At 41.0% G+C, this 27,869-nt stretch overlaps 1 protein-coding gene across 4 annotated transcripts in view; it reads left to right on the top strand.

Moving 5' to 3' along the window:
* Window positions 1-26,569, top strand: part of bcorl1 (BCL6 corepressor-like 1) — a 33,323-nt gene extending 6,754 nt beyond the window's left edge. The window contains exons 1-12 of one of the 4 annotated variants that reach the window (XM_084719520.1): window positions 1,766-1,884; window positions 7,518-7,602; window positions 7,709-10,336; window positions 11,736-11,868; window positions 12,217-12,678; window positions 14,537-14,724; window positions 14,982-15,257; window positions 15,351-15,517; window positions 16,761-16,906; window positions 20,469-20,546; window positions 22,771-22,942; window positions 24,534-26,569. In XM_084719520.1, the coding sequence (XP_084575646.1) occupies window positions 1,847-1,884; window positions 7,518-7,602; window positions 7,709-10,336; window positions 11,736-11,868; window positions 12,217-12,678; window positions 14,537-14,724; window positions 14,982-15,257; window positions 15,351-15,517; window positions 16,761-16,906; window positions 20,469-20,546; window positions 22,771-22,942; window positions 24,534-24,891 (4,731 nt within the window). In that variant the 5' untranslated portion in view covers window positions 1,766-1,846 and the 3' untranslated portion in view covers window positions 24,892-26,569. Of the gene's footprint in view, window positions 1-1,765; window positions 1,885-7,517; window positions 7,603-7,708; window positions 10,337-11,735; window positions 11,869-12,210; window positions 12,679-14,536; window positions 14,725-14,981; window positions 15,258-15,350; window positions 15,518-16,760; window positions 16,907-20,468; window positions 20,547-20,826; window positions 22,060-22,770; window positions 22,943-24,533 lie in introns of those variants that run through there. The other 3 variants (XM_084719519.1, XM_084719521.1, XM_084719522.1) reach the window with 3 other exon arrangements.
* Window positions 26,570-27,869: the final 1,300 nt, after the last annotated feature.

Raw genomic sequence — 27,869 nt, 5'->3', positions numbered from 1 at the left:
TAACACCCTACCTGGGAACTTCAGTCCAAATCAAAAATATTAAAGCAGGTTGTTTCCTCACTCTTTCCTAAACTCAAATCTCAGACAGGTTGCTTGCAGGCTGCTGGGACACTGACCTCCAAGCAAACTCCAGAAAGAAGTATAACAGACAGCTGTGGTGTCTGCAGCTGCCTGTGTATAATTGGAACAACGTTATATTTTGCCCATGAGAAGCAACAAGTCCCACACTGAATGTAAATCCAAAAACAAAAGCCCACTGATACAAAGATGCTAGGGATATTACAATTTCGATATGTAATTGAAAATCGATAGAAATTCGCTGTCAGTTGAACTGAATGGAAGGGTAGCCTACTTGTGGTGTCTGAAGAAAATAAACAACACTTCAAAGACAACACAGCATGTCTTACTGGCCGTTGTATCACACTTAATACCAGATAGACTGTCTTTTACATTAGGAATTTAAAAATTTAAATATCAGTTGTCAGGGCAAAATAACAATGATCTCTTGATCTTTAGAAAAGAGTGGTATAACTGTCAGTGCAAATTAAAAAAAATGTTCAAAATCAAATCAAATCATGACCTTAAAGTCAAAAGTCTATCGAATCGTGGATTTGTAGACACCCCTAGAAAATGCACATTCAGGAGCGGGAGTTCAGTGACTGTCCTCTGTTGACATATGGCTCAATTTAACCATTATAATCATCTACTCCTAAAAGACTAATAATGATTTCTTACAACTCAAACAGATTCTAACTCATGAGGAGAACATTCAGTATTAATTTTAGCTCCATTTAAAGTGAATAAACATATAACGGGCAGTGGGGCAAAAACCAAAACAGACGTTCTGGACTGAAATGGAAAATTCAAAGGAGAACGTGCTGGCTGTGTCTTTGTTGGGAGACTATTTCAACTTACCATGTTTCCTTAACCTCTGATGACATATCATAGCCATTTCATAAATTAGAGTAAATATATTCCATATTAAATATATTCCATATTTTCCCTTGTCCCTAAATGTTTGTTTATTACCTGGCCCCTGGCCTCCCGTCATTTTGTAAAGAGGCCCCTGTACAAAGCAAGTTGAGTGTCCCTGCTCCAGTGTGTCCCCCCTCATCCTCTCCAGGCTGCAGCAGCCTGCAGCCTCCATCCAGCATGCCACTGGAGAGCCTCCAGCACCCGGAGTCTTACTTCCTCGTGTTAATTCCCCTGCAACAGACCCAAACCTCTCCCACTCTCTTTTATATTTATATATATATTTTGGCAATTCCGTTGAGCAGCCACCAGCCCACTTCCCTGACTCTGTTAATTGACCTGACTGTCAGTGAAAGACAAACACCCGCTGCCCGATACTCACAGCCTCCTTCGGGTAAAGAAAATACAGTTTATTACTTCGTTACCCCGATAAGCCTCTTCAGTTTAGCGCACCGTTACACTCTTTGGTCGCGATCCCCCCATTCCCCTTGAGCGGCTGGAGCTCGCGTTGCATGCCGGTACCTGCAGTCCTCACCCCTCCCAGCCTCTCCAGCGTCTAATCCTGGGCGTGGATAGCCGAGCACTACATCTCCCATGCTGTCACCGAGCACCCTTCTGCCCCTCTCCTCTCCTCGCTCCCACCACCAGACTGGAGACTGGCGATACGAAACGGACTGTCTTGACGACCCCCCCCCTCCCTCCTCCTCCTCCCTCCTCCCCTCCCCTCCTCCTCCTCCTCCTCTCCCTATCTCCCTCCCGCCTCCCCCCCCCACCCCGGACTTTTGAGAACCGAAAACCGTCGAGATTAGTGAGCAGCCGCGGACGCGCAGAGCAGAGGCGAAAGGCTGGACACGGCCGTATCCGAGAGTCGTGCATGACTGTTCGTCGTTCACATGCCATCTGGACGAGCGGGTTGGTAACTGTTTGTGTCATTAGACATCTTTTATCTGGCCTGCTGATTAGCTGGGGAATTGTTCAATATTTCAGAGAGGAGAAGAGAGAGGAGAGTCTTAAAAAGGGGGGGACGGAGAGGAGAGGAGAGGCTTGGTTGGGTCGGCGGGGGCTCGGCGAATGCCTTCCAACAGTCAGTCCACCAAAGGGGCCGATACGAGAGACGGGAGCACTTCAGCATTAGGTCGGCCGGGGATAAATAACAGTAGCCTGCCTGCCTCAACATGTAAACCACCGGCAGCAGCAGCAGCGAGGGCTTCGCGGAGACTCCGCTGCGCTGCGCAGGGAGCTGGGAAACCTACCAACCCGTGGTGGTGGTGCTGCTGGTGGAGGTAGAGGTGGTCAGTGGAGTTAAATATATTGTTTGCCCCCTTTTTCGTGGCCACTCCAGCAGCTCAATCCTTGTGTAATAAGTTGTGTCACCCACCCCTTCTTGTTAGTTGTCCAGCTGGAGACTTTTGTTTCCTATTTGTGAGCAACTCAGCAGCCAGTTTGTGTTTTTTATCAAATGATTATTTGTCCACAGGCAGACATTGTTACTTTGTCGTTCAGAGTTTTGTTTGCCTGCTTCTCCCTTGTGTTTTCTGTGTGGCTTTGCATTGATGTTGACTTACCTTATCAGGCGGAGATGTGACACATTGCCACATTGTGTCCCCGCGACGTAGCCCGAGCTCGATACAGGGGGTGAAATCTACTCCCCTGACACTCGCAAACATTTGCCCTTCATCCTGCACACATTTTCAGCTTCGTTATTAAGACGAGCTTCAGAGAGGACAGTCACCTGAGAGCCAGTCCTCTCATTATGGTGACTGCTCGCCATCTCCAGCGAGAGAAAGAGGGAGTGCGACCCGGAGCTCTCCAGAGTTTTTCCGTGCTGATATTTATAACAGAGCAGAAGCACATTGTTTTCACGCATGTAGTGTATTGTGCACTTTTCAGATATTGTGACATTGGGCCGGACGGTGAAGTGGGCTCCAGAACAATAATTTGGTTTCTTCGAGGTAATGTCTCAGGCTTGACTTTGTTTTGTCTGAGTGCTGTTGCCCCACGGCGTGTGTGTATGTGTGTGTGTTTGTGTTTGTGCGGACTGCTGCATACATTTATTGGCCTACATCAGAGCGGATGAATTCAAAATGTTGTGGCGGTGTATGATCGCAGCACAAAGACAAACTAGCTGTAAGCAACTGTTGTTGTACGGGTAATGAATGCAGACCCTCCTTTGCACTGAGCGCTATCTGCATCGCTGGATCCCTTTCAGTCCGTGCTCGCAGATTCCAGCAGAGATTGGTGTGTCAGTCATTATGTGCATCATATTCGCTGTGTTTCACTGACTCCAGGGTGAAACATTTTTACATTCCCCCACAGCTTTGACTGAGAGATTTTTACATGCCCAGACCCTTTTTTTGTAGTCGTCTCATTTACTTGCAGATGCGCTGCCTGCGCTCACCTCTACCTACATAGCAGGGGGATGATCTGGCATGTGTCGCCGATGTCTGTGAGAGTATTTCAAGTGTTTGCTTTAAAGGGACAGTTCACCACCAACATTAAAAATACACCCTTTTCCTTTTTCTTTTAGTGCTATTTATCCATGGTGCGAATTACAGGGGTTTTTAGGGGGGTCTTAGATCCCTTGATTGACACATGAGGCCCCAGGAAACCTTCAACAGCAGAATTTTGGGGTGTCTGTAGAAATATCTATGAAAAACTGTTTCCCACTTGCAATTGTGTCTAAAATGTCTTGTGAATGTTACTTAATGAAATATTTTTTGGTCAAACTGCACAACAGTTATTCACAAATATGAATACAGAAATTGTTGCGGTGTTTTCCTTTATATTGCCATTGAATACCTGTTTTGTTTTTTTTTCCAGTTCCCGGTTGTTTTGTCCACAGTCCAAAATTTGTGTAGTTTGGAAAACCATACAGACCTGAGAAGCGGTAGATTTTTTTCTGCTTCAACGTCATATAAAAAAACCTCAGATCTTGTGTATTGCATATTGAGTCTGTGTAAAACTTCAGCAGAACACTGACGCACTAAATAAGTGAATCCCCTGATTGCCACAAGGTGTTTTGCACACCGTATTTATCCATCTAGATTGTTTTGGTGTTAGTTTCAAAGGTTTGGAGATATTGGCTGTAGATATGTCTGCCTTGTCTTAAATATAATATGACTAAATGGCGCTTGGTTTGAGATGCACAAAGCACCAAGAAATGCAGCAGAAAAACCAGTGTGTCTTTCCAGAAGTCATGACCTGGTTACTCAAGGTAATCCACAGACTTTGTTGTGGGCAGTTTGATTCAGGAACTACTTTCTTTTAAGAGTCTAGATCACTGGTTCCCAATCTGGGGGTCCTGGCACACAATGGGTTGCCAGGCCATCTTGATTTTAAGTGGGATAAGGAAACTTACAGAAATAGATACAGTAGGCCCATATCACAGCATTGAAATCACTTAAATGAAGTAAACTAAATGAAATTTGTATTTTTAAGATATAGATTATTATTTAAGTCATAAACTTGAGCACAAACTTCATCCATAGAGCCTTCATGCTCTGCCACACAGCCTAATTCTGCACTAGAAATGTATGCTGTTAAAACAAGTTAAGAGCAAATGGAATGATGCAGAAGTGTCAGGAAGAAGAAAACACTGAATTTGTCCCAGAAAGCCTATTAAGTTAACCTGATATAGCCAGACTAATCCACAAACGTGAATTATCTGCTAGAACAAATGAAAACATGAGCTCGCACATTCGTCTGGTTCCCAGGCTTCAATTAGGTATGTATGACTGATTTAAAAAAAACAACAAAAACAATAAAACAGAAGGAATTGTTCAAAATGTTACTGAAAATATGAGTAAAATTAATCTCTGACATATTTACAGGAAATAATCTTTTTCAAATGAATCCAAATCACTTGTTTTACACAAACTTGCTTCAGTTATTGTGGTCACTAATTGGATTAATTATACAGTTTATCAGCTGTTCTGTATTGTTATTGTTATACATTGAAATATCCATAAAATATGTTACTTAGTCAAGGATCATCAGTTCACACAATGATTTTAAAGGGGTACCTTCAGGAACAAGGTTGGGAACCACTGATCTAGACAGATGAATAGCACTACAGGTAGGAGAATATATGTATTTTGATGTTGGAGTGAACTGTCCCTTTAAGGTTTCAACAAGTTAGATGGACTGTTTGCGTATTGTTATTCATAATTGCGTCAGTGGTAAGTATTGTTTTGTGAAGGAAGGTATGTGTTCTGTTGTGAAAATGTCTTTTGCATGAGTTTTCAAGACGAATTTCATGGGTGAAATTTCATGTATAATTTTAGATAAGACTGATGAGCACTTGACACTGTGTGACCCTCAACGTTAAAACTGCCTTTAACCAAGGTGGGCTTTTTAATCATAACTATATCTGTCCAGTGATAACAAGTAGAAAACTTTAGCTCACTTACATTCCACTCTTCAGCGGTGTGCATGGCTTGAATAGCACATAACAAGCTGAGGCTGCCGCTCACTAATAAAAGATCATTTGAGCAGTCACAGCTGATTGCCTCATGGATGGATTACTGAACGGGTCTACCAGGCACAGGCCCAGGGGCCCAACGGGTCACAGGGCACGAGCAAGACTCTTTGTTTGTGTGGCTGTTAAAAGCATTTGTCATTGAAGAGTCACAGGGCACAGTCAAAACTAGGAGAGATCACATTTTAATCCCGATCCTTTGAAGGGACGGTTCACCCCAAATTCAAAAATACATATTTGTCCTCTTCCCTGAAATACTATTTATCCAACTAAATTGTTTTGGTGAGAGTTGCTGAGTTTTGGAGATATCAGCTGTCAAGATGTCTGCCTTTCATCCGATATTATATAACTAGATGGCACTGGGTCTGTGGCGCTCAAAGCGCCAAAAAATGCAATTGAAAAACTCAACAGCAATGTGTCTTCCCAGAAATTCTGACGTGGATACTCAGGATAATCCACCAACTTTGCTGTGAGCAGTTTCATGTAGGAACTGTTTCTTTCAACTGTCCGCCAACTGCGTCGCCACACAGAAGGAATTGTGCATCTACTCATGGACAAGAGGCTTATTTTCCTTTTTCAGTGTGTGCATGGAGGAAAAAAAGAAAAAATTAAAAGACAACACAGTACAGCTATATATACTACCTTTTTAAAGACAAATTTGAAAATGTAAATGATAGTTGTCAGGGCACAAAGCCAATTATCTGTTTATCTTAAAAACCAAGACTTGATAACATAACAATGGCAAAGTCATCTATGCTGAAAAGCCTGATTATGTCAGATTGTCTGATTAAATTGTGGTACCCCTAATAAGTATTAATAGCACGCTCCTCGGCTGAGCTGTAACCTCTCGTTCATGAGTAGGTGCATGCTTCCTTATTCACAGTGATATGCTTGGCAGTTGGAGCTTCGTGGAAAGAAAGGTGTTCCTACATAAAACTGCCCACAACAAGGTCTGTGGATTATCTTGAACAACTAGGTCATGATTTCTGGAAAGAGACATTGCCGTTAAGTTTTTCAAATATATTTTTTGACTCTTTGAGCACCACAAGGGAGTGCCATCTAGTTCCAAAATATTCGAGAGAAGGCAGACATTTCGACAGCTGACACCTCCAAAACTCGGCAACTTACTAAAAAACAATCTAGCTGGATAAATAGCACCACAGGTAGGAGGAAAAATATGTATTTCTGACTTTGGTGTGAACTTTCCCTTTAATACTGAGTATCTTCTGTTGCTAGTATTTATTTTTACTATATTTTTCTCTGAAAAGAGCTGTGCAGTGTATACTAGGCAACAGTAAGTCACATTAAAAATAGTATGCACTTTAAATATGTTTGACAGCAGGATATCACTGCTTGATGAGAAAGAACTTCCATTAGTGTTTTAATGTTTTCCTATAATATCTCTTTGGTATTTTTCATATCTATGGAGAGGAGCATCAACGTGGTTCAGTTGTGGAATGGAGGTTTGAAGAGAGTTTAGAAGGCCTCTCTTCATGTCCAATGAATGAATTACTTAAAACCAACAATAGAACTTTAAAGTAAACCTGCAAAATACCACGGAAAATACAGGCAAAAGAACAGCTGCAAACAATGTGAAGGAGGTGATCTGGTATTTAGAAATGATTGCCTTTTACGTGTTTCTGCCAGGGGCCTGTTTGCTCATAATCCTTCCATGTTGCAACTGATGCATTAGGGCTCATTTCACTCACTGAATATCCCAATTTTAGTAAAGATAATTTGCCTTCCAAATCGATCAACACTGACAGATTGTTAGTGCTCCCTGTGCTCAAGCAAGTCAAAGCAAAGGGAAGAAGAGAGCAACTGTGTTCTTCAGTTCACCACACTTCTTTCTGCTACCGTGAATTGTCTTCCTGCTTTGAGGAAATTGTAACATATCTGGCCCCCGAGCCCATCACAGAAAGGAAGTTTTCAATTTCCCAATGTTGGTTACTCTGAATCATTTACCGTTGCATAGAATAGGCCCTTTCCTCCATGAAGGATTAAATGAAAATCTGAGCAGCACTAACAGTGATCGCATTAAGTGTTCTTTCTCTTGTGTATTCTGCAGCATATCACTGTATTTCAAGGAAAACTCTCACCTGACTGACTCAGCTACCCCTGAGGCATGTTGTGTTAAAGAAACACCTATGCAGGTAATTGTTTTTTTTTCTTTTTTCATCATTGTTAGATTACTAGATTAGAGCATTCTTTTCTCTTATCTAATTAACACTGGCCTCATGCACGTCTCTTATTACTCAGGTGGATCCTACACTAATGAATGTAGGGGATGGAGGCACGGTGAGCAGAGAGATCAGTGCTCCAAATAAAGCGTCTGCTAGTATGGTGGGAAATCCCCCCCAGACGCTACCCCCTGAGTTTAGAGGAGATGTTACCCTCAGTCAGCAAAACAAGACCACTCCAACCACAGACTGTAAGACTGCAAAAGCCTGCCTGGACACTAGCAATTACAACCACAGCCCGGAGCTTTCTCCACCTCAACAGCCCAACAATGCACCAATGTCCGGCTCAGCCCTCACCAGCTCAGAGAAGAGAGCAGACAAAAGGGCAGAGGCCCCTAAACTTAAGGCCGATGTTGCTGGGGTCTTCCCCATGCCTCAGTGGTCAAGTGGCGTAAAAGTCAGCCGCGAGGACTCACTCAGCCCATGTCACAGCAATGTGACGTCCAGTAAGAAATCACACCCACAATCACAACCTGGGCAAAGTGTCCCACCTGGGTTCCAGTGTTCCACCATGTTTAAACCAGTGCAGCCTGTTGCCTTCCTTCCTTCCACTAATTTTTCCTCTCCACTTTGTAAAATCACTCTTCCACCAGCACTGGGTCAGATTGCAGCATTGAGAGAAGCCACAGCCAGTCAGTTTCAGAAAGACATTCAGCCTCAAAGCTCAGGTGTCACAGGGACACCTCTCATGCGGACCTATCCCTATCCATTCTCAGTGGGCCGAACTCCAGCTGCAGAGAAAAAAGCAGGCACTTCGACGTCAAAACTGAAATCTAACCATTCATCCAATAAGAATGCCAAATCTGTGGGAGAGCATAAATCTCTAGCCTCAGTGGTAGCCTCACCAGCTATTGCCCTACCATTGCAGCACCCATCATTAACTTCTGCAGCACCCACCTGCTATACACTGTCTCCCACTGCTGCCATTTGCTGTGGCTCTGCACTGGCCAGCATCACCTCTCAGAGCAGACTACTGAACCATGTGGAGAAAGGCAACAGCATAGACAAGACAAACATGGGCTCTCTTAAAATGACACCTCCCTCTGCTTCAGAGGACCACACGGCCTGCTCAGTCGAACCAAGAGACGTACCTCTTGATTTGTCTGCAAAATCAAAGCGTCCAAAATACATAAATGACCCTCCAGTTGCAATGATCGAGCCTCATAATAATGAGTCAAATCAGAGAGATTTTCTGAACTCAAAGAGGACTCATTCTACAACTTATAGCTCAGCTGTGCAATATCCTAGCTTACCCAACACCCACAGAAATGGATCCCATCAAAAGCAAATAAACAGGCCTCAGAATCACCAGGTACCAGAGTCCAAACCAACATGGGCAAAGGGATCTTCACAAGACCCCATAAAAAACATCCCTGGAACTTATGTAGGTGTGGCTAGCCCCATACTGGCTTCTACTCTGCGGGGGAAAGATGGAAAGGGGACTTTCGCAGATGAATTTCAGAGCTTTGCAAAGCAGGAATTTATATCTATAATTGACCAAGGAGAACATCTGGCCTCAGGAGGAAAGAAGCCATCCTGTCTGATGAAGGGCAACCAGCATACTCACAGTGTCAAGCATGTTAAAAACACCAGCACAACCATGACTAAGAACTGTCCCCCTAAAGGAGCTCTAACGACTGCCCTGTCGAGCTCTACTAACGCTCAGATTCATCACAAGTCTGGACCTGGGAAAACGGCGGTACCATACACTACCACCATTGTCAATCCTGCTTGGCAGCAGCCGCCTCATCTTCCACACCAAGCTGCGTCTGTTCAGAGAAAAATCACACAAGGATCTCCAAAGACCAAGGGCACCGCAGTGACAGAGGGATCTAAGTTTCAGAGCGCCCATCACAGCCCGTCCAAATCTGAGGAGGATAAGTGGGAGAGAATCAAGTCTCCCCTGTCTAACCTTGCGTCCATTGTTAAGCAGCAAGCTCTCGAGACAACAGCACTGACAGGGGAGGGTAATACTCAAGTCTCACCTGTTGCATCAAGAAAAGCTGACACTCTGAATTCACTCACTGGGAGCCAAGACACTCAATCTAAGCATCCATCCACTTTTGAATACCCACCATACTGGTCTGTGGAAAAATGGGCTGGCATGCCATCTCAAGGGGATTCAAGTCAAGCTAGAAGAGACACAAAGAGACACGAGAAGGTGAACGCCATGGAGCCTTTAGAGAATAATACTGAGTTAAACACCACTCAGGGAGAACACATGGGATTACAGGCGAAGCAGGGCTCCTCAAAACCCGCCGGCCAGTCTCATCTCTTCGGGAGCAGCAATGCATCAACAAATGGGAACAGGATGGAGAGCAAACTAGCCCAGGTGTTAGAGGGGGAGATATCGAAGAAAGAAAGTGGGGCGTCAGACACTGCTCCCAGTGACAAATTGGAGGGCATGGTTGCGTCTATTCTTACAGGCCAGTGTGCAGGGGGAGGCGACAAGTTTGAGAAGAAAACAAACGGAACCAAAGAGGAGTCGCCAACCAAAGCAAAAGCTGCTGCTGCCATCAAACAAAAGAAGAACAGCCCGAAGAAACCAGCAAAGGAGAAGTCATCAACGGGCCCATCGAAGACAGATACAGGAAAGAAGAAGAAAGACACAGAAAACACTCCGACCAAAGTGTCTTGCCAAAAGAAGGTAAATTATATCTGTATATCATGGTTATACATCCTTTTACCATCTAAAATACCTTTCTTCAATTCTTATTATCTTCCTTTGATTGGATTTTATGGGAATATTTAAGGTGGCAGTCACCTTTTTTAAGATTTTAATGCCTGAATTGGCCATACAGAGCTCCCTTTTATAACAGTAAAGCAATAGCTCGTTTTCAGGATCATACTTTCATTTGGAGAAAAGGAGAGGGGTTGGTCTTTTCTCATATTTTGGGGGTCTTAGACACACTGGGGAGACATATAAAAACCAGGAATAAGTGTATCTTGCATATTACTTGAACTTTAAAGGGATTGCCCAGATTACTTAATGTGGGGTTGTATGAGATACTTCTGTATTGTCATTTTAGTACCTACAGTAGATGCCAGTTAGCATGATTATTTTCACAGACTAACCTTGCTGTCAGGAAACCACTGTTTTATAAGACAAATATTGCTCTCTCCAAAACAACCAAACCATGGGTGAAATCAGTAATGTTACCCCCGAGAACATGGAATTTGCTGGTCTATTGCTGCCTCGAACTGTTAGTTTGTTCTTATTATTGTGTTACTTCAGTGAATCTGAACTATCCTTTGAAAAACACTGAAGTCAAACAATATCACAAACGAACAGATGACAGCAGCAGTAGACTAGCAACTTTGCGAGGTAAAATTACTGATTTTACCTATGGTATTTGGTTGATTTGGAGAGAGAGCTATTTGGCCTGTATAACAGTGTTTTCCCATTGGAAAAGGCTGTCTGACAGGTGTCTAAAATACCTTTTGTTGCTGACCATGTCCACATCAGTACATTCCTTAGCTTCTATGCTGTTGCTCCTCATCGCTTCTCAAACTCAGGCCATGCTGACCGGCATCTACTGTGGGTTATACACTGTTTATGAATAAGTAGCTTATACACTTCCACATTAAATAATCCAAACCATCCCTTTAAGGTGTTGTAACGGTCAGACTGTATATGTTTGGGGTGCCAGTTAGGTCAGCGCCTGACAATACTTTGTCAGGGTGTGAGTCAGTATTATTATTTTTTAAGTTGTCAACCGCACATAAGTTCAAGAACAAAAACTTTTTATCTTAAAGGAAATACAAACCTCCCCCAGCAAGTCCACAAACAACACAAAACCACTGCATTAGGATCGAGAGCAATCCATGTATTGAAGCACACAAACAAATAACACAGTCACCTTTTTTAAGATTTGGACTCTTGAATTGGCCATACTGAGCCCATTTTAACGATATCAATCTATGACTTCTGATTTAACTTCCACGGGTCTTATAGTGAGTCTGCTACATGCTCTCCATCATCATGAAAGCTTTGTGATCAATAGCTTCCAATACAACGTGCTCACTCTGTCCCCTGTGTATTTCAGCAGAAGAAACAATGTGCACCTGGGCTGGAGCAGAGTGTATCAGCGGGAAAACTTTCTCCTCTGAGTAAAGAGTCGACTCCAAGGGACAAGACCAGTCCCAGCAAAGTTGAGCAACCAACCCGCAACAAACCAGGTATAGTCTTTGTTTTTTCTTATAATCTTGTGGCATTTACTGCCCTGAAAAGTTCTCACAGCGAGGACCAAACTTCAGATATCTATCACAAATTTAATGATGCTTTCAGTTGTGTCAGATATGTAGCCTTTTATCAAGCTTACAGCTAGATCACTCTGGCATCTCATAGCTTCACTTCTGGAGATAAATAGCCTGCAGTCTGCCACTGTAGTGTGGCAGTTTGTGTATTAAACAGACAGAAAATGTCACACATATTGTCTGAATGGCATTTTTGGATGTCTCACTCATGCTTCTATGCATAGAAGCTAGTGTGAGTATAACAATCAAACGTGATTTAATCAGTTACAGACAGCGGCAGCAGTCCTCAGAGTGCAGAGACTCCGGTGAGAGACTCTGCTGTATCCACTGAGGAGACCGACACTACAGAGAGCTCCTTTCCGAGACTGAGGAGAGGACGACGGCGAGCCGATGAGGCTCGACTCGACCTCTGGGGCTTTGCAACGCCTTCCCCTCCACCCCCACCGATGCCTCCTCCCTCAGCCTCCCTGCCGCCTCCTCTGAGTCCCACTCAACCCGCCGCCCGTCGTCCGAGAGGGAGGCCTCGCTCAACCCCCCTGCCAGAGCGATCATTTCAGGGCAAGGGCAGGACAGGCAGCGCAGAGGGTGACACGCCTGCTCATAAGAAACGCCGGCGATGTCGCAGCAAAAAGTATCAGACTGGGGAATACATCACCGAGAAAGACAAGCTGGAAGATGGAGAGCACCTCGAGGAGTCTGACTCCCAGAGACAGGACAGTGGAATCCCAGCAGGTACGCAGCTTCTCTCCAGAGATCAGCCACATTTTCAATTAATTGTTTCCAGCCCAAGATTTAATCAAAAGTGCTGCTGTTAGTTACATATATGAACGTATACTAATGTATAGATTTATGGTATTAATCTTTAAAATTTGAATTTAGCAGTTTCTTAGTATTTTTTATACAATCCAGGGAGTCAACTTGGGTCCTTTTAAATGTTGATAAACATTTTTACACAATTGTACAACATTTCATAGACCAAACCATCAATCAGTTAATAAACATAATCATCAGATTAAACAACGATGAAATTATATTGTTAGTTTTAGCTTAGAAAAATCAAAGTCTTGTTTTAGTCCTTGAACCCCACCAAACATTAGTTGGTAACAGCCTCACAAATCAGCCTGAATTATTCTGTTTTAATGCCATTATACATTAATCCTTCTTTGGCTGCTAACCAGACTAAGTGACAAAACATTTAGCTATGCTGGCTGTGATGGGCATTTGTCATTATATTTCTGACATTTCATAGACTATGTGATTATTCATTTTATCAAAAAAAAAAAAAATCTGATGAATTAATCTGTACTGACAGTAGTAACTGGGTTTTTAGGAGCAGGTCACTATAAGACAAAATACATATATAAGCATATAGAAAGCATGTTTTATGATTTTATTTTGATATTTATATTGTCAGTGTCTGTTTATGAGACATAAGAAATCATTAATCAGAGTCTGGCAGGCAGTAAGACAAGAAATCGCCAAACTCCAACTCGATATCAATATCGATACTCAATATTTTCAGAGCAGCGGCCTTTGTTTTCAGGATAACAGGCTTATATTTACATAAACAGACAATTGACTGCTGATCGATTTGCAGTGGAGGACTTGTCGTCACTTGTTATAGTCACATTATGATGTTGCGCTCGTCTGGTGCTCCTGCCTGAAGATCCTCAGGTCCAGGGAGGAGGGGACGGGGGGAAAACAACTCACTTCAATCATTGATCATATATTAAATAGGATTTCAACCTATTTAGTATATCGTCTATGGCTCCGACTTGCTATTTGCATTGAAATAATGACTTTTTGATGCACATTTGCTACGTATTGCTCCTTTAAACGAATACATTTTATGCAGCTGTACATCTTCATAAAACATACATTGGAGTGCCACTGATAGATCATTATGAGACAGATTAAAATTATGTAACTATTACAGTATATATAATATATGATAAGTAGGGCTGGGTGTCAGTATTCAGTATTTTTGAAGTACTGACTGAAATATACCAGTACTAACTAGTATTGAAACTTCTCAAGTCAAATAATAACCAGCGCTGGAAAAATGACTTTTTCTATGGTTTTAATGTGATGTTTGATTGGTTCACTACTGCACCAGCTGCATCTAACCTTAATGATAAGTGACAAATACAAAATATAGAGATAAATCCAACTTCTGGAAAACACCAAATGTTATGAAAAAGATGTTAATACAATTTGCGGCTTATATTCCTGAGGTGCCAAGTATGTGTTATGTATATGTCAGGTACCTGCTGATGTGGATTAGATGGGTATAATGAGCTTTATCAGTAGAGAATAACCGAAATATAACAAGCCTGAGCAAAAGGTTGCTAAAAGCAGAGCAGAGTGGCTCAAAGACAGCAGTTACCCTGTTACAGCAGATAAGATGGCTAAGCCAAGGGCCACTGGTTGAAGAAGTACCATGCTGTATGATGGCCTCGGCAGACACCTATAGTGGCCTCAGAACGTCATAGATAGGATGACTGATGTTCAGATACTGAGATTGTTTGTGGATATTGTTCATTTGTTTGGTGCCACTCAGCATAACCTCCAATCCAAGTTATCACTGCAGATCCACAGGTGGATCAGTGTCCGAGTCCCACTCCCTCCAGTCCAGACCCTCCTCCACGGAGACCCTCGTTCACTCGCTCAGGGTCTGTCCGCTACCAGGAGAGTGAGGTGTCTCCAGAGTGCAACGACAAGCCTTCAGGGAAGAGGAAGTTCAAAAGCAAACACCTGTGTGACACTGACGATCAGAAGGTAAGTCACCTGCTGATGCTGCTTGTAGGCTTACAGTCTATTTCAAATCATACAGGGTCGATAAGGTACATTGTGCCATGAATATATTAGCTTACAGTGCCCCCCTGTGGCTAGATAAATGCGTGTCACATTTATGATGGCAGCTGGTTTTATACTGCACAGGTCCTTGATAAGTGGAACCTATTGCCTTAAGTTGGCAATGCATTGCACAAGATTCTATTTCACACTGAGCTCTAATCAATAAATCTGTGTTTTAGATTAAAACCAAACGCAGCAGCCTGGGAAAGCGTGGTGCCTCACTCGCCCTGGATAATGACGGTGCTGATGTAAAAAGAACAGAAAGAACAGAGAGCCCTCCACCGACTCCAAAAAGTTTGCCGTCGTCTCCATCCAATAAGAAAGGCTCATCAGGCAGAAGCAGCGGTTCAGAGTCGCCACCAAAAAGGCCCGTTCCTCCAGAGGTCCGACGGCTGATTGTCAATAAAAACGCGGGGGAGACCCTGCTGCAGCGTGCAGCACGCTTGGGTTATCAGGTAAAAATACATCTGTTTACACGCATCGTATTTAATTTACAGTAAACCTCTCTTTGACTCACGTTGTCTGTCATACTTTGGTCTCTTCTGCAGGATGTAGTTCAGTACTGTCTTGAGAAGGACATCAGGGAGGTCAATCGGCGTGATAATGCTGGTTACACAGCTCTCCATGAGGCGTCCTCTCGAGGCTGGACTCAGATCGTCCAGATGCTGCTGAAACATGGCGCAGACGTCAACTGTAGCGCCCAGGATGGGACACGGTGAGGCTTCGTGGTGCATGATTTAGAGTCGTGGCTCTAGTTAGTTCAGTGTATTAAAAAAAAATAAAAATCATGCAAGTACTACATAGGGTGTAACCTTTGTGATAAATTTGAGCATGGAAGTTACTTCTTGACATTCGAAAACAGACTGTGTAACAAAATAAGGTTGTCAAAAGTGTTGATGCTTTGATACTTTTTTTAATGTGTAAAATGATACAATATCTGTTAACTATAATATCAAAAGTACAGAAGCAATGAAAAAATAATCTAAGTGCTCATTCAAGACCTCAGTTTAGCTCTGAAATTTTGGTTGCAGCATAGGAAATTATTTAAAACGTAAAAACTATCCTATGTTTTTCCTTTTACCGTGAAATAGAAAGAGGTGTGAACTATGCTGTTTTCAACCAGTGTTATACTGATATTGAAAAATTGTGGTGTCTTGACAAACTCTACAAGAAAGCAGTCTCTGTTCAATCTCTATTTACAGTTTTTTTGTTGTTGTTTTTGTAGCCATCTGTCACAGCTCACTCTCCTTGTTGAGCAAACAGTTTGCTAAGATGTCAACTTGTTGTATGTGGTTATAATCAAAATAGCCTGATAACATCTTGTTGTTTATTGTTAATTTATTACTTACTCTCCTGAATATGTAAAGCTTCAACAGGTGTTGGGAGATGTCTTGGTGTTGTGTGTTTTTTTGTTGTTGTTTTGTTTGTTTTTTATTGTGATAACATGTCCTTTTGTGTGTTTTAGCCTGTTTTCTTTTCTAGTTGAACAGTTACACAAATTTGAATGAAAGTATTTGAATGTTAGTGTCACTTTTAAATTTACTGTTGTACCCCTATTCCAAAACTGGAGTATATGTTCCCCTACTGGTACATGAAGTGATATATAGACTGAGACTCTCTCAGAATCAGCCAGACATTGCAGAGTTATGTGCCTCCTCTCAAGCACATCCTTCTCATTAACTTGTGTAGAGTATTTCAGTTTCAAGTAGATTTTATATATGTGTGTGTAGAGAGAGCTTACAAACATGAAAAAAAAAACATATAAGAGTGAGTGGGGGGTAAGTAGCTGGAAATTGAACATCTGAAGGGGTATGGCAATTTAAAAAGTTTGGGAATCACTGCTGTAGCACTTTCCACACATCTGATACTACATATGCAAGTTTGCAAATAGCTTCAGGCGAGGTCTAAAGTTGTACAATCCCTGAAAGGCATTTGTGTTTTGTTCGTTCTTTCTTCAGGCCTCTTCATGATGCGGTGGCGAGTGATAACCTGCCAATAGTCTGGCTGCTTCTGAACCATGGTGCAGACCCGACTCTGGCCACCTACTCTGGACACACACCCGTCAAACTGGCCCACAGCACGAGCATGAAGACCTTCCTCACAGGTATTTCATTCTTTTTATTAGCCTCCTTTTCCATCAGTGAAACAAGTTTTGGATAAATAGCTGTTTACTCCAGGCTAAATCCATTTCTCACATCATCAACAAACACTTCAGACTCAATAAACAACACAACACAAAGGCTATAATAAAGCTAATTGAAATGAGACAAGAAAATAAATAATAAAACTTGTGTTTGCCAACTATACAGTCACTCAAGCAACACATTAATAAGCTCTGTGCCTGCTCCCACTACACTATCACATTTGGCACAGCGGGCAATTAACAATACAGGTTGCATGCAGCTTATGTTAGAACTTAACTTCAATATAATTTATTACATTCACAAAGGGCGTGACATTCACTGTTTGAGCGGCTTGCTTTCAGACGTCTGACTGTTTTGTTGTCTTATAGCTGAGCTTGGTTGTCCGAAATTGACAGACAAAATTGTACTATTTTGATTCATTTTTTTAATAGTTTTGGTGGTATCCAGTCGTAAGTCTTCAGACTCATTTAAAATCACACTGTTTTGTGATTTGGTGAGTTAGAGAAAATTTTTAAAACTTTGTGTAAGGCTGTCTACAACAAAATCCTAATTATTCATGCCTTTTTGTAAATACAGTAAATATATCAATCAGTTATTTCTCTCTTTGCCTTAGTTTGTCCCGGTTTAGCTGCAGATAAAGTCAGCTGCTCAGATGAGTTGTTTTTTTACTATATATCATTAATTTCCCAGCCAGATTAGTCTAATTTTATGTTCATTTCTGTTATAATAACAAAAACCTGAAGCGTAATACTTATGACCTTATGATATGATAGCCTAATAATCATTAAATATGCTCTGTGTGAGAAGCACACTCGCTCATACATATTAATAGCCCTATGATACTGTAAGAACATCTGATTTCAGGTGCAGTAAACTGCTTTAGCTTTCATAATCACTGTTCCTCCTGATAGATGGATAAAACAGTGCAACAGCATTCTTCACATGGGGCTTAGGGACGTTACGACATGGCATTCACTACATCATCACAGGGGATCTCATTCAGCCAGCAACCCTGCAAGGTCAAAGCAGGACAGATACTGGAAGATGGTGCCGGTGCATGGCGCCATAGCAAGAGCTCTATGGGCTCTTACATCCATTTCCAATGTACTGTCTACTGCAAATGGCAAATAAACTGACTCTGACTCTGAGGACCTCATCACAGAGGCTACATCTGTATCAAGTATCGTTTCTTTACACTATTGTTTTATTGAGGTTTAAAATTCTGGTATTGTGACAACTCAAGTTTCTACACAGTAGGGACACCCTCAGCTGGTTTTCTATATGAAAATAGCAACACAGTGAAAGGTGAATCTCACCTTGGTGACATGTTTGGAGGTACAAATTCACACAAACTGATGCAAGCACTGCAGATTCTCATCTAACCTCTTCACCGTGACTTTTCCTTCCTTTGCCATCACTTCTTTGCAGAGTTATCCCTTTTTAAAAATGATCTGCTCATTATTTACTTGCAGAATGTTGCATTAAACAGATCAAGCCAATAACTCAACCATGACAGCAACAATATGCTCATATTATTAAATAAAAATCAAAAGAATTAAGTTTTGTCAGGCAGTCACTGTGGTGCAAAGTCAGTCTGTGGCAGGTTAAATAAATTTCATTGAAAAAAAAACATGCACTTTGTGTAGTAAAAGCCTCTAATGATTTCTCAATTATTGATCATTAAGAAGAACAATGACTGATTAAGTAAACTGCTTTACATTTGCTTCCCCAGTGTCTACCTCGCTTCATAACTGAGTCGGGCAAAGTGGTAAATTACACTTCCTGGTAAACTTCTGACATGAATGACTCTGCTGCTTGTGAAAGTGGACCAGAGGGAGATCCTCCAGCCAGCTTGTTTACAGACACTCTGTGTCTTTAGCTTTGTAGTTTATTTTCACATCACAGTTGTTGGTGTTGACCAGTTTTAAGGATATTTCTCCAGCACTTGGCCGGGCTGTGGAGAGTGAGGAAACATCTGTCAGCAGCTTCAACACTTCACTGCTGCGGGTGTTTCTTTCACTATTAACTGGGCTGTAATATCAGTATTTACTGGAGTGTGTTTTTTTTAACACATAGCATCTCAGGTAAATAGAGAGATGAGAGCTCAGTAATACAGCTAAACACACACACAGCTCCGATGCCCAGTTTTCTTTTTGCATTGGAAACCACTGACAGCCTCAAAACAGATCATTTCATGAGGATAAACTGCCATGTCGGTTAATTTTCTGGTACTTATTGACAACATTTGTGAAGGATACACAGTAATATGAGCATGTCACTGTATAAGTAGATAAAGTCGTTAAAATGAAATATCATACTGGCCCAAAATGAATGACGAAACACTCCAACTTTAACTGCCAGTCTGTGTAGAACAAAGCTAAACAGGCACCAGCAAAAAAAGCTGTCTGCCCTAGTTTGGTAATGTGTACATTTTGAAAAGCTTTGTATTTTATGTCTGCATTGTCAGTGGGCCATCGTGATAATGGTGCAGTTGACCTGGGAAATTGCCATTTCTGAGTTCCCAGTTGGAATTTTCAATTGGAATGTCCTGTCAGATTTCCAAGTCACACAGTCAGAAGAACCTCACCAACTCCAACCACAAACTCCAAGATGACAGTAGTGAAACGTTAGTGAAACCTGTCTTTTGTGGCTCATTAAATAAGTCGTACACACGGGACTGTCCAACTTCTCTCTGTGGACATGATACTATGGTGTTTGTATGTGCAGAATACTGCATAGGGCTTTTGTTATCAAGCACATCGGCGGTTTTCAATGGGGCGTTTGTCTTTTGTTTTCTGACTTGTTGAACTGGAACGCTTTCAGCTCAGGTGTGACATTATTCCCAGCTTCAACTTCCAGTGTCTGAGGTAAATGGAATGCCGGACAAGAGTAGACGGACTAATGTGTTAGTTCCACTACAAGGTGACGCATATAGGTGATTAACATATATATGTCGGTGTAGGCATTGGCAACAGAACAAGTTAGAAAATATCTGTTAAAATCCAATATCATGTATCCCTAAGTTTTGTATTGACTATTACAGCCATTCTCAAACTTAAAAAATGCTTTGGCTCAGTTCAAAATCTGTAAATCTTCTGCAACACAACCAAACCATTAATCACAATTCTGATCAACACACAATATTAATTGTACCAATGATGACATATAAGATATATTCTGCTGTTAAACTTGGGGAGATACATGAAGAATAACACAGAAGTTAGATCCCATGGCGTTGTCTTTGTTAATTCAATTACTTTTTAAAAAATTAATAAAAGCCTTTGTCTGTTATTAAACTATAATTGTATGTTTTTTTATATATTTCTAGTATTGAACAAATTTGTCTGTTATTAGACAAAATTATTTATTATTTTGTTCAGATAACTGCAAAAGCCATCGCATGTTTTGCTTGTTTTTGACAAGGGAATCAGCATCAACACATAATGTGCTCATCAGTGATGACATGCAAACTTAACTCAGAATGTAACACAGTACACTGTGTGTGTTTTTGTTTTTCCACAGATTATTTCACAGACCTGGAAGGCCGCAAGGAACAGGACCCCAGTTTACACTGGGATTTCTACAGCAGCTCCCTTTTTGGTAAGAAACTTTAAAATAGTAGCTGGATATGTTTTTCTTTCTGTCTGCCAATCAGTCCATTGATCAATCAAATCTCTCATTTCAATTTGTGTACATGTTGGTGGAAAAGTGTTTGAAAACTCCCTCCCTCTCTGAGGAAGATGAGTTGAGGCTCGTTGGAGCAGTGACCAGGTTGCTGCAGGGAAATTATTCGTGTTTGTAGGCCGGGCTCAGGCTCGGCCATCGGGACGTGCAGGGATGTTAGCCTTGTGTACCAACATCAGTACTGTGTTGTAAACAGCCACAGGGAGCCGGTTATCCAGTGGAGGGAGAACAGGATTAGAGTTGCATGGAGGAAATGAAGAGAAAGTGAACTGCAGCATGCTGGATAAACTGAATGGACAAAAATTAACGGTAGAAACTTTTATTTGTCCTCCCTATTGAGGATAATATACTTCTTTTTTATTACAAAACTCTTAACTACTCCCATCTTCATGCCAAACTTAAATAATTAAAATATAATGTTTTAGTAAGAATGAAATAAAGATGATCAAGTTTTCACCAGAGTATGTTCAACTATGTGTATCGTTTTAATTTATTCCATCAGTTAATCAGCACTCTGCTTAGATTTTCCCCATCTAACTGCATGTATTTTATTCGTGTCATTGGTTTGGGCAATTTATCTTTCTGTTGTTCCAACAGGTTTATATCATTTGACTTGTAAATTATTCTCCACTTTTGTGTTGAAAATATAAATCTTTTCAGGGAGGACGATCACACTCACAACCGCAGGGTTTACACAGCTTTTTAAATCATCCGTAATACAGCCTGCATGTCCAATTCTGCTTTTATATTATAGTCTTTCTTCTCTAACAACTTTTTATTAATACATTAATGGCCATGATGCCAATCTGGTTTTTGTTTTTCATTAATTGCCGTCATCAAGGAGGCTATTATTTTCAGTGCCATTTGTTTGTTTCTTTGTTTGTTTGTTTTGCGTGTCAGCAGGATTATAGAAAAACTTCTGGCCCGATTTCCATGAAACATGGTGGTAGGATGTAGCAGGGCCAAGGAAGAACTCATTAAAATTTGTAGTGAATCTGAATCGCAAGACAGATACACAAATTCACTTTTGTTAACATTGTGAGATAGGGCACTTGGCCTTGGCAGAATACAGACCGTACATATTAGGATGCATTCTAACCTGAAGGTTTGAAACCTGGGTGCATGCTTTTGTTAGACTGTATGCATTTGATACGGTTAGTTTTGGTTTCACATAGCAGTTACACAGTCGCACTAATATGCATGACATACCTACATCCTGTCGTCATCACCTATATGAGCTGTGTTTCTCTGTAGTTGCAGGTGATTTTTGCGTCTGCCATTCAGATGTAAACTGTCGGCAATAAACGCATCCATCAATATGTTTTCATGAGTATATTATCACCTGAAAATAAGAATTCATATATTTTCGTTACTTCAGAATGAGCTGTTTATATCTACGGGGGTTGCAGGTCCTCTTTCATGGAGTCCACAGTTTTGCACCGCCATGTTTGTGCAGTAGCCCAAAACGGACAAACCAAACACTGACTCCAGATATGGCATTTCGTGTTTTGCAAAAATTTCTCGCAGTTTCTTCTACACATTTTAAGAGGAAAAAAAAAAAAAATTCAAACTTAATGTTTCACAAGAACAAGCAATAATATTGAATGTGACATTTGTGCTCGCAGGTTTAGATATCATAGAAGAGTGGACTGTTGGCCTTGGGGAGGTCTGCACTCTCTGAATGAATAGTTTTTTATATATTTCTGTGAAATATGTATGATTCAATAGCCTTGATGTTACTTTTGGTGATGCTGTCTCACAAAGTATTTGGAGATACCAAGGATAATTTAACTGACTCGCTTAACTTCCCATCACAGAAAACATGAAGCTTTAATTTGTCAAAGTATCTGTTTCATTATGTCTAAGTTTTCATTACAGCATTAAATGACACTCACCAGTAAATAATCCCTCAAAGTCTGTGGCCATGTGTCTCTGTGTAGGATGTAATTAACTTCAAGCTGCGACTGACATCATAAAGTTTGTATTCCTTTAACTGATCACAGCGTCACCAGCAGTCACTCATATGGTCGTTATGGCTGGTGTGGACAGACTGTCCACTAGAGGGCGTCCATACTCTGTATCAAAGCAGTTCAGTTTGCAAGCTCGTCTCCCTCTGACCTCGGTGAACTCTTCTTCACAGAGACGGACCAGGAGCCGTGCTGGGACTTCTTGCTGTCTGAGGAGAATCGGGAGCAGGAGGAGAGTGTGACAGGGAAGACTGAGCTGGACTCGGACAGAGACTGCCTTCTGTTTGAGTTCTCCTCCGAGCCTCTCTTACCCTGTTATCATGTTCAGGTGTCATTAACCCAGGGGTGAGTTTACAAAAGATGACTCTTGTTGGAAAGGACTGTACTACATCATCTTGGGCAATTTGTGAAAACATGTAGTTAGTTTTTGTTTGTTTTATTTGCCTGGAGCGAGCTTAAAATCAGGCATGTCCCAATCACGTTTTTTCTTGCGCTGATGTGGACAAAACACACTAAAGTTCAGTAAAGAAAGGATCTGATTTTGATCAGTTTTATTTTAGCTGAATCGATGCTGATCCTTTAAATAGGCCAGGATCCTCCTTGATACCAATCAGGCATGAGACATCCCTAACTTTGATTACTGTGTAGCTGGATGTGTGGGAAACTCAAGAATTAAGTGTCACCTGCCAAACAGCCATTTTTTCTTAAATCAGGAAACTCTAAAAACCAAAGCCTGTTTACTTTTTTACTGTGTCCACATTTACTTATTGACCTCTGAGTTTCACATCCTGCGTTTTTCTTTTTTGGTAGTTATCCCTCTAACTTTATTTTAGAGTTGGATCTCAAAGGAGAGTTTCCCAAGAAAAAGTAATTGCAAAGGATCTTGATCTCAGACTTCCTTTTGACACAGTTACACAACAACTACAACAACAAAAAAGGAGTGCAAAATTAGAAAGAAAGATTGTTTCCATTGTAAACTGTAAACACTAGAAATACATAGACCTTTGTATAATTGACCTTTCTTATGTTCCAACCCTTTTCACTCTGTGCTCCAATAACAGCTGAGCAAGCTTGTACTGCTTTCTCCTTTCCTGTTACCTGTTCTTAGATATACAGCGAGCTGTGTTATAAAGATATATTTTGAAGTTTATTAAAAGATGTTGCCAGAGGACCTGTAAAAGATATAAATATATGTAGTTGCATTGTAAGTTGAAATATCTTTTATTTTGTTTAGTTTTGACTTTTAGTTTCTGGAAATGAACTGTCCAGTACAGAGGAGAAAGAAATAAAGGTACTGATTGTCTGTGTTTACATATACAGTATGTTCAGTTTGTTCCATAAGACATCTAAATATAGATAAAGCTTATGAGTAACATTTTGACACCACAGATACAGCGCTAAGCAGAGTGATAAAAACAGAGGGAGGGAGGGTTAAAGTATATAAAAAAGATATGCAATTTTCACACAATGTCATCTCTTAAAATAATATGGCAAACTAAAATGGAAAATCTTGTTCTTTTCTTTTTCTAGTCTAACCCAGGGGTTGGGAATCTTTACTATTCAAAGAACCATTTTCGGTGAAAACGAAATAACAAAGTCTGTCTGGAACGACAACTATTTTTCTCTGAGCCAAGGGACACACATTTTTCACATTTTAATTGAGGAAATATTCAAAATGAATAATTGTGATATGGTGTAGGCCGCACTGTTTTGTAGTTGGAGGATGTAAGAATCACTTCAGACCTACAACAGAGATACATGAAAATTAAAATGTCAAAAAAAAGAGAACCGTCACTCATTTCAATGTATTTTTTTGTTAAAGCCACGGTGAGCCCCTTGAGAGGGACAAAAAAAAATGCATGCACCTCTAAGGCCGCAGGTTGCAGATCCCTACTCTAACCTAGAGCTAATATTAGACATTTTTTCTCTCTTGCAGCTTCTGCAACTGGTTCCTCCTGACAGACGTCCTGAAGCGTCTGAAGATGTCGGCACGGATCTTCCGGGCGCGTTACCCGCACCTGGAGGTGGTGAGCTTGTCACGCGCTGAGCTCTGGAAGCAGGTGTCAGTGAGCCAGGTGAGCTCCACTCTGGCTTCACCCTACAGAGGCAAGAAAAAGGAGGAGGAAGACGAGGAAGAGGAAGAGGAGGGACCTGTGGAACTGGTGCGATGTGTACCAGAGCTCCAGAGACTACTGGGCTCCTCCATTCACATTCTGCAAGAGGAGGAGGAGGAGGAGGAGGAGGAAGAGGAGGAGGAGACGCTGACACACACAGGGAAGGCCCGCAGCCGATAGCCTCCCTTTCAGCGCACTCCTCCAACGTGCAAACTGTTATCAAGTGTGTTGGCGCAAGTCAAGGAAACCTCTCCGTCCATGGTAACGAGGGTCAGCTCCAGTAATGACTTGACACTCCACCTATAACCTTTGACCTCAGACAGAAGGTGATTAAGTGATCACACGGACCTGCACACGGGAGTGGTCGGTGCTGGAAAGCAGCTTTCAGGTTCCTATCTATAGGTATATTTGAATACATGAGAACCTTTTTTATTGATTACGTATGTACATGGTAGTGTATATGTATATCTTGCCATCAGGGTTAACACATTTGGTTATATAAATGTATTCTTGTGGCAAAGGATGGGTTATGTTTAGGACTTTTTGTTTGTTCCCAAGGGAAAGCGATATTTTTCGACGGGAGATAATCCAAGGCTTTTATCTTGGTGAACTCTTGCGTAAAGCTAAGACGCTTAAGTCAGGGAGGCCATTGGCCCAGATGGTTTCTCCGTCAACCTGGGAGATCTGGAGACCTGCAGAGGAGAGACCAACGGCACATAATATTCAAACATAATCACCCGCTCATTTCCATTTGACTCCTGCCTTTCATTTTTCACTTTATCATCCTCAAGAGATTATCACTGGACGGACCTAACAGCTCACCATGTTTACTTCTCCTCCACATTTCACAGAGTCAGTTTGGGCAGCAAGTCCCCACTCGCAGTATGAAATGAAATAATGTCTTTTTGGAGCTTGAGATTGAGAGTTTGTTTACAGAACTGGACAGATAGTAGAGTTCTCCACTCCCCAGGTTGCACTCCTCCTGAACTGATACAGAATCCTGTGGATCTCGCTCAGAGGAAAAGTAGTACCGTCTCTGGAGTCCAGAGCCTGCTCCTGCGCCCTCTTAAAGGGATACTTTGGACTATTTGAAATGGGGTTGTATAAAATACTTATTAATAGTAAGTGTATTAGCTACATTAGATTGGCAGTAACACGCCACTAGTTTAGAGAGGCAGAGAGGAGCATCAGCATGGAAGCAATGATGTGCTGTGGACAGGGTCAGCAGCAAAAGGTAATAAAGCCATGTAAAAAATTAATATTAAATTAATTATAAGTTATATTTACAATATTTTCACCACTTTATTTTGCTGCCAGAGAGCCTTTTCTGACAGAAAACTGTGCTACAGGAAACTATGAGCCTAATATCACTCTTTCTAAACCAACCAAACTCCACAGATGAAATCAGTAATTTTATCTCACAGAACACGGGTTGTTTGTCTACCGCTGCCTCAATCTGTTATAGGGCTCGACCTAATGATTATTTTTTAACCAATTAATCTAACTTTTTTTTCAGATTAGTCAATTAATCTAATGTCTCATTTATTGATTAATCCTAAGATTATTTTTAAATACTCAATCAATATAACAACCAATAAATATCGAAAACTTTTTATTAGCATTTTATTCTACCATAATCCTGAAAAATAGACACATAAAGAACCTTGGAACAGGATAGTGCTGCTGCATTCAATCTTTTTGGTACCCAAACTTATAAAAAATTGGCTATTTATATGGTGTTGCTTGTAGCTAATCACCGCAGCTGTTCTCCATAAAGAAAAACCTTTGGAAAAGTGTCAAATGAAGTACTCTATTGGTAACGTTATCACTGTAAGGGTACTGATATTAGTACTGGTATATTAGTACTGGAGTTTTTCAAACGATACCCAAGCCCTAATGTAAGCCAAGCCCTTAAACTGTTAGTTTGTGTTATTCATATGACTTTGGTAAATCCAAACTGGCCTTTTCAAACACCAAAGTCACACAATAACAGACTAACAGATTGATGCAGCAGTCGATCAGCAGCTCTCATGTTCTGCGAGGTAAAATTGTTGATTTCACCTGTGCAGTTTGGTTGGTTTGCAGAAAGTGATATTTGGCTCATGTAGTGGTGGTAATTCATTGGAAATACTCTAAATATAGCATACATTTAAACTGCTGTTGATTTTTTTAGTTGGACCTCTCTGGTCCTCCAGATTGGGGCGCTCCGACGGCCATCTACTGTAGTTAATAAGCTCACTATTGATAAGTACACCTTACAGCCCCACTTCAAATAATCCGAACTTTCCCTTTAACTGCAGCCACGACTGTCCCCCACGTTCCCGATATGGTGTTTCCAGACCCCAGAGTGCTTTGTGTTGCAGTGTTTTATTTACACTGTTTGTTGTGCTTAATTTAATAGTCATTAATATATTTGACCTCTTGTGTATCTGACAAGCCTATCTATGAAAAAAACTGCTTTGTATGGTTGGTGCTTCATTTTGAAAATGTACTTATTAGGATCCCTTTATTCTGAGATTTTCCTCCCTCATTCAAAAACAGTATTTCAAAACAGCTAAAGTACAGTTTTATTGTACTGGTGCTAAGACAGATTTTTGTGTTGACAATCAATGATGTTTTGGTTTGAAGTCACAAACTAATAAAAGATATTTAAGATGAAGAGAGACTTAAGGTGTAAAGAAAAGTATAGTTTAGTTTAAGAAAACGGGATACAGCAAGACTGAAAGACTGAGCAGTGTGTGAGATCTCGAAGAGCCTTTTATTTGATTCTTTTATAAGAAATCAACAAGAATAAAGCATGATTGTGAATCATAGTTTTTATCTCTTTGTTTTGTCAGTTGGATTGTTGTAATAGAGCTGATTATTATAATGAATTGAATGTTCAGGGCAGAACCTCTTCATTAGGCGTATTTCAAATTATATCATTCACCTCCCACATTTTAGTGAACAGTTTTTTAATCACAGATAATTTGCCTTTCTGAGAAATTTTGCAAAGAACCAAGAAAAAGATACTTCAGTCTATGCTGAGGAAAGCCTTCCTGGATTTATCTCACAGTCATGTCAGCAGTTCAGATTCACCGCTACAGTGAGTAAATACCATAATGGGGCATCACTGTGGCGTAGTGGTGCAGTGGTGCAAACCATGTAGTGACAACACC

This window comes from Lutjanus erythropterus, chromosome 5 (genome assembly GCF_056507025.1).
Source record: "Lutjanus erythropterus isolate fLutEry1 chromosome 5, fLutEry1.hap2, whole genome shotgun sequence".
NCBI lineage: Eukaryota > Metazoa > Chordata > Actinopteri > Lutjaniformes > Lutjanidae > Lutjanus > Lutjanus erythropterus.
The sequence above is the reverse complement of the archived record's forward strand: the minus strand, read 5'-3'. Positions and strand labels throughout refer to the sequence as shown.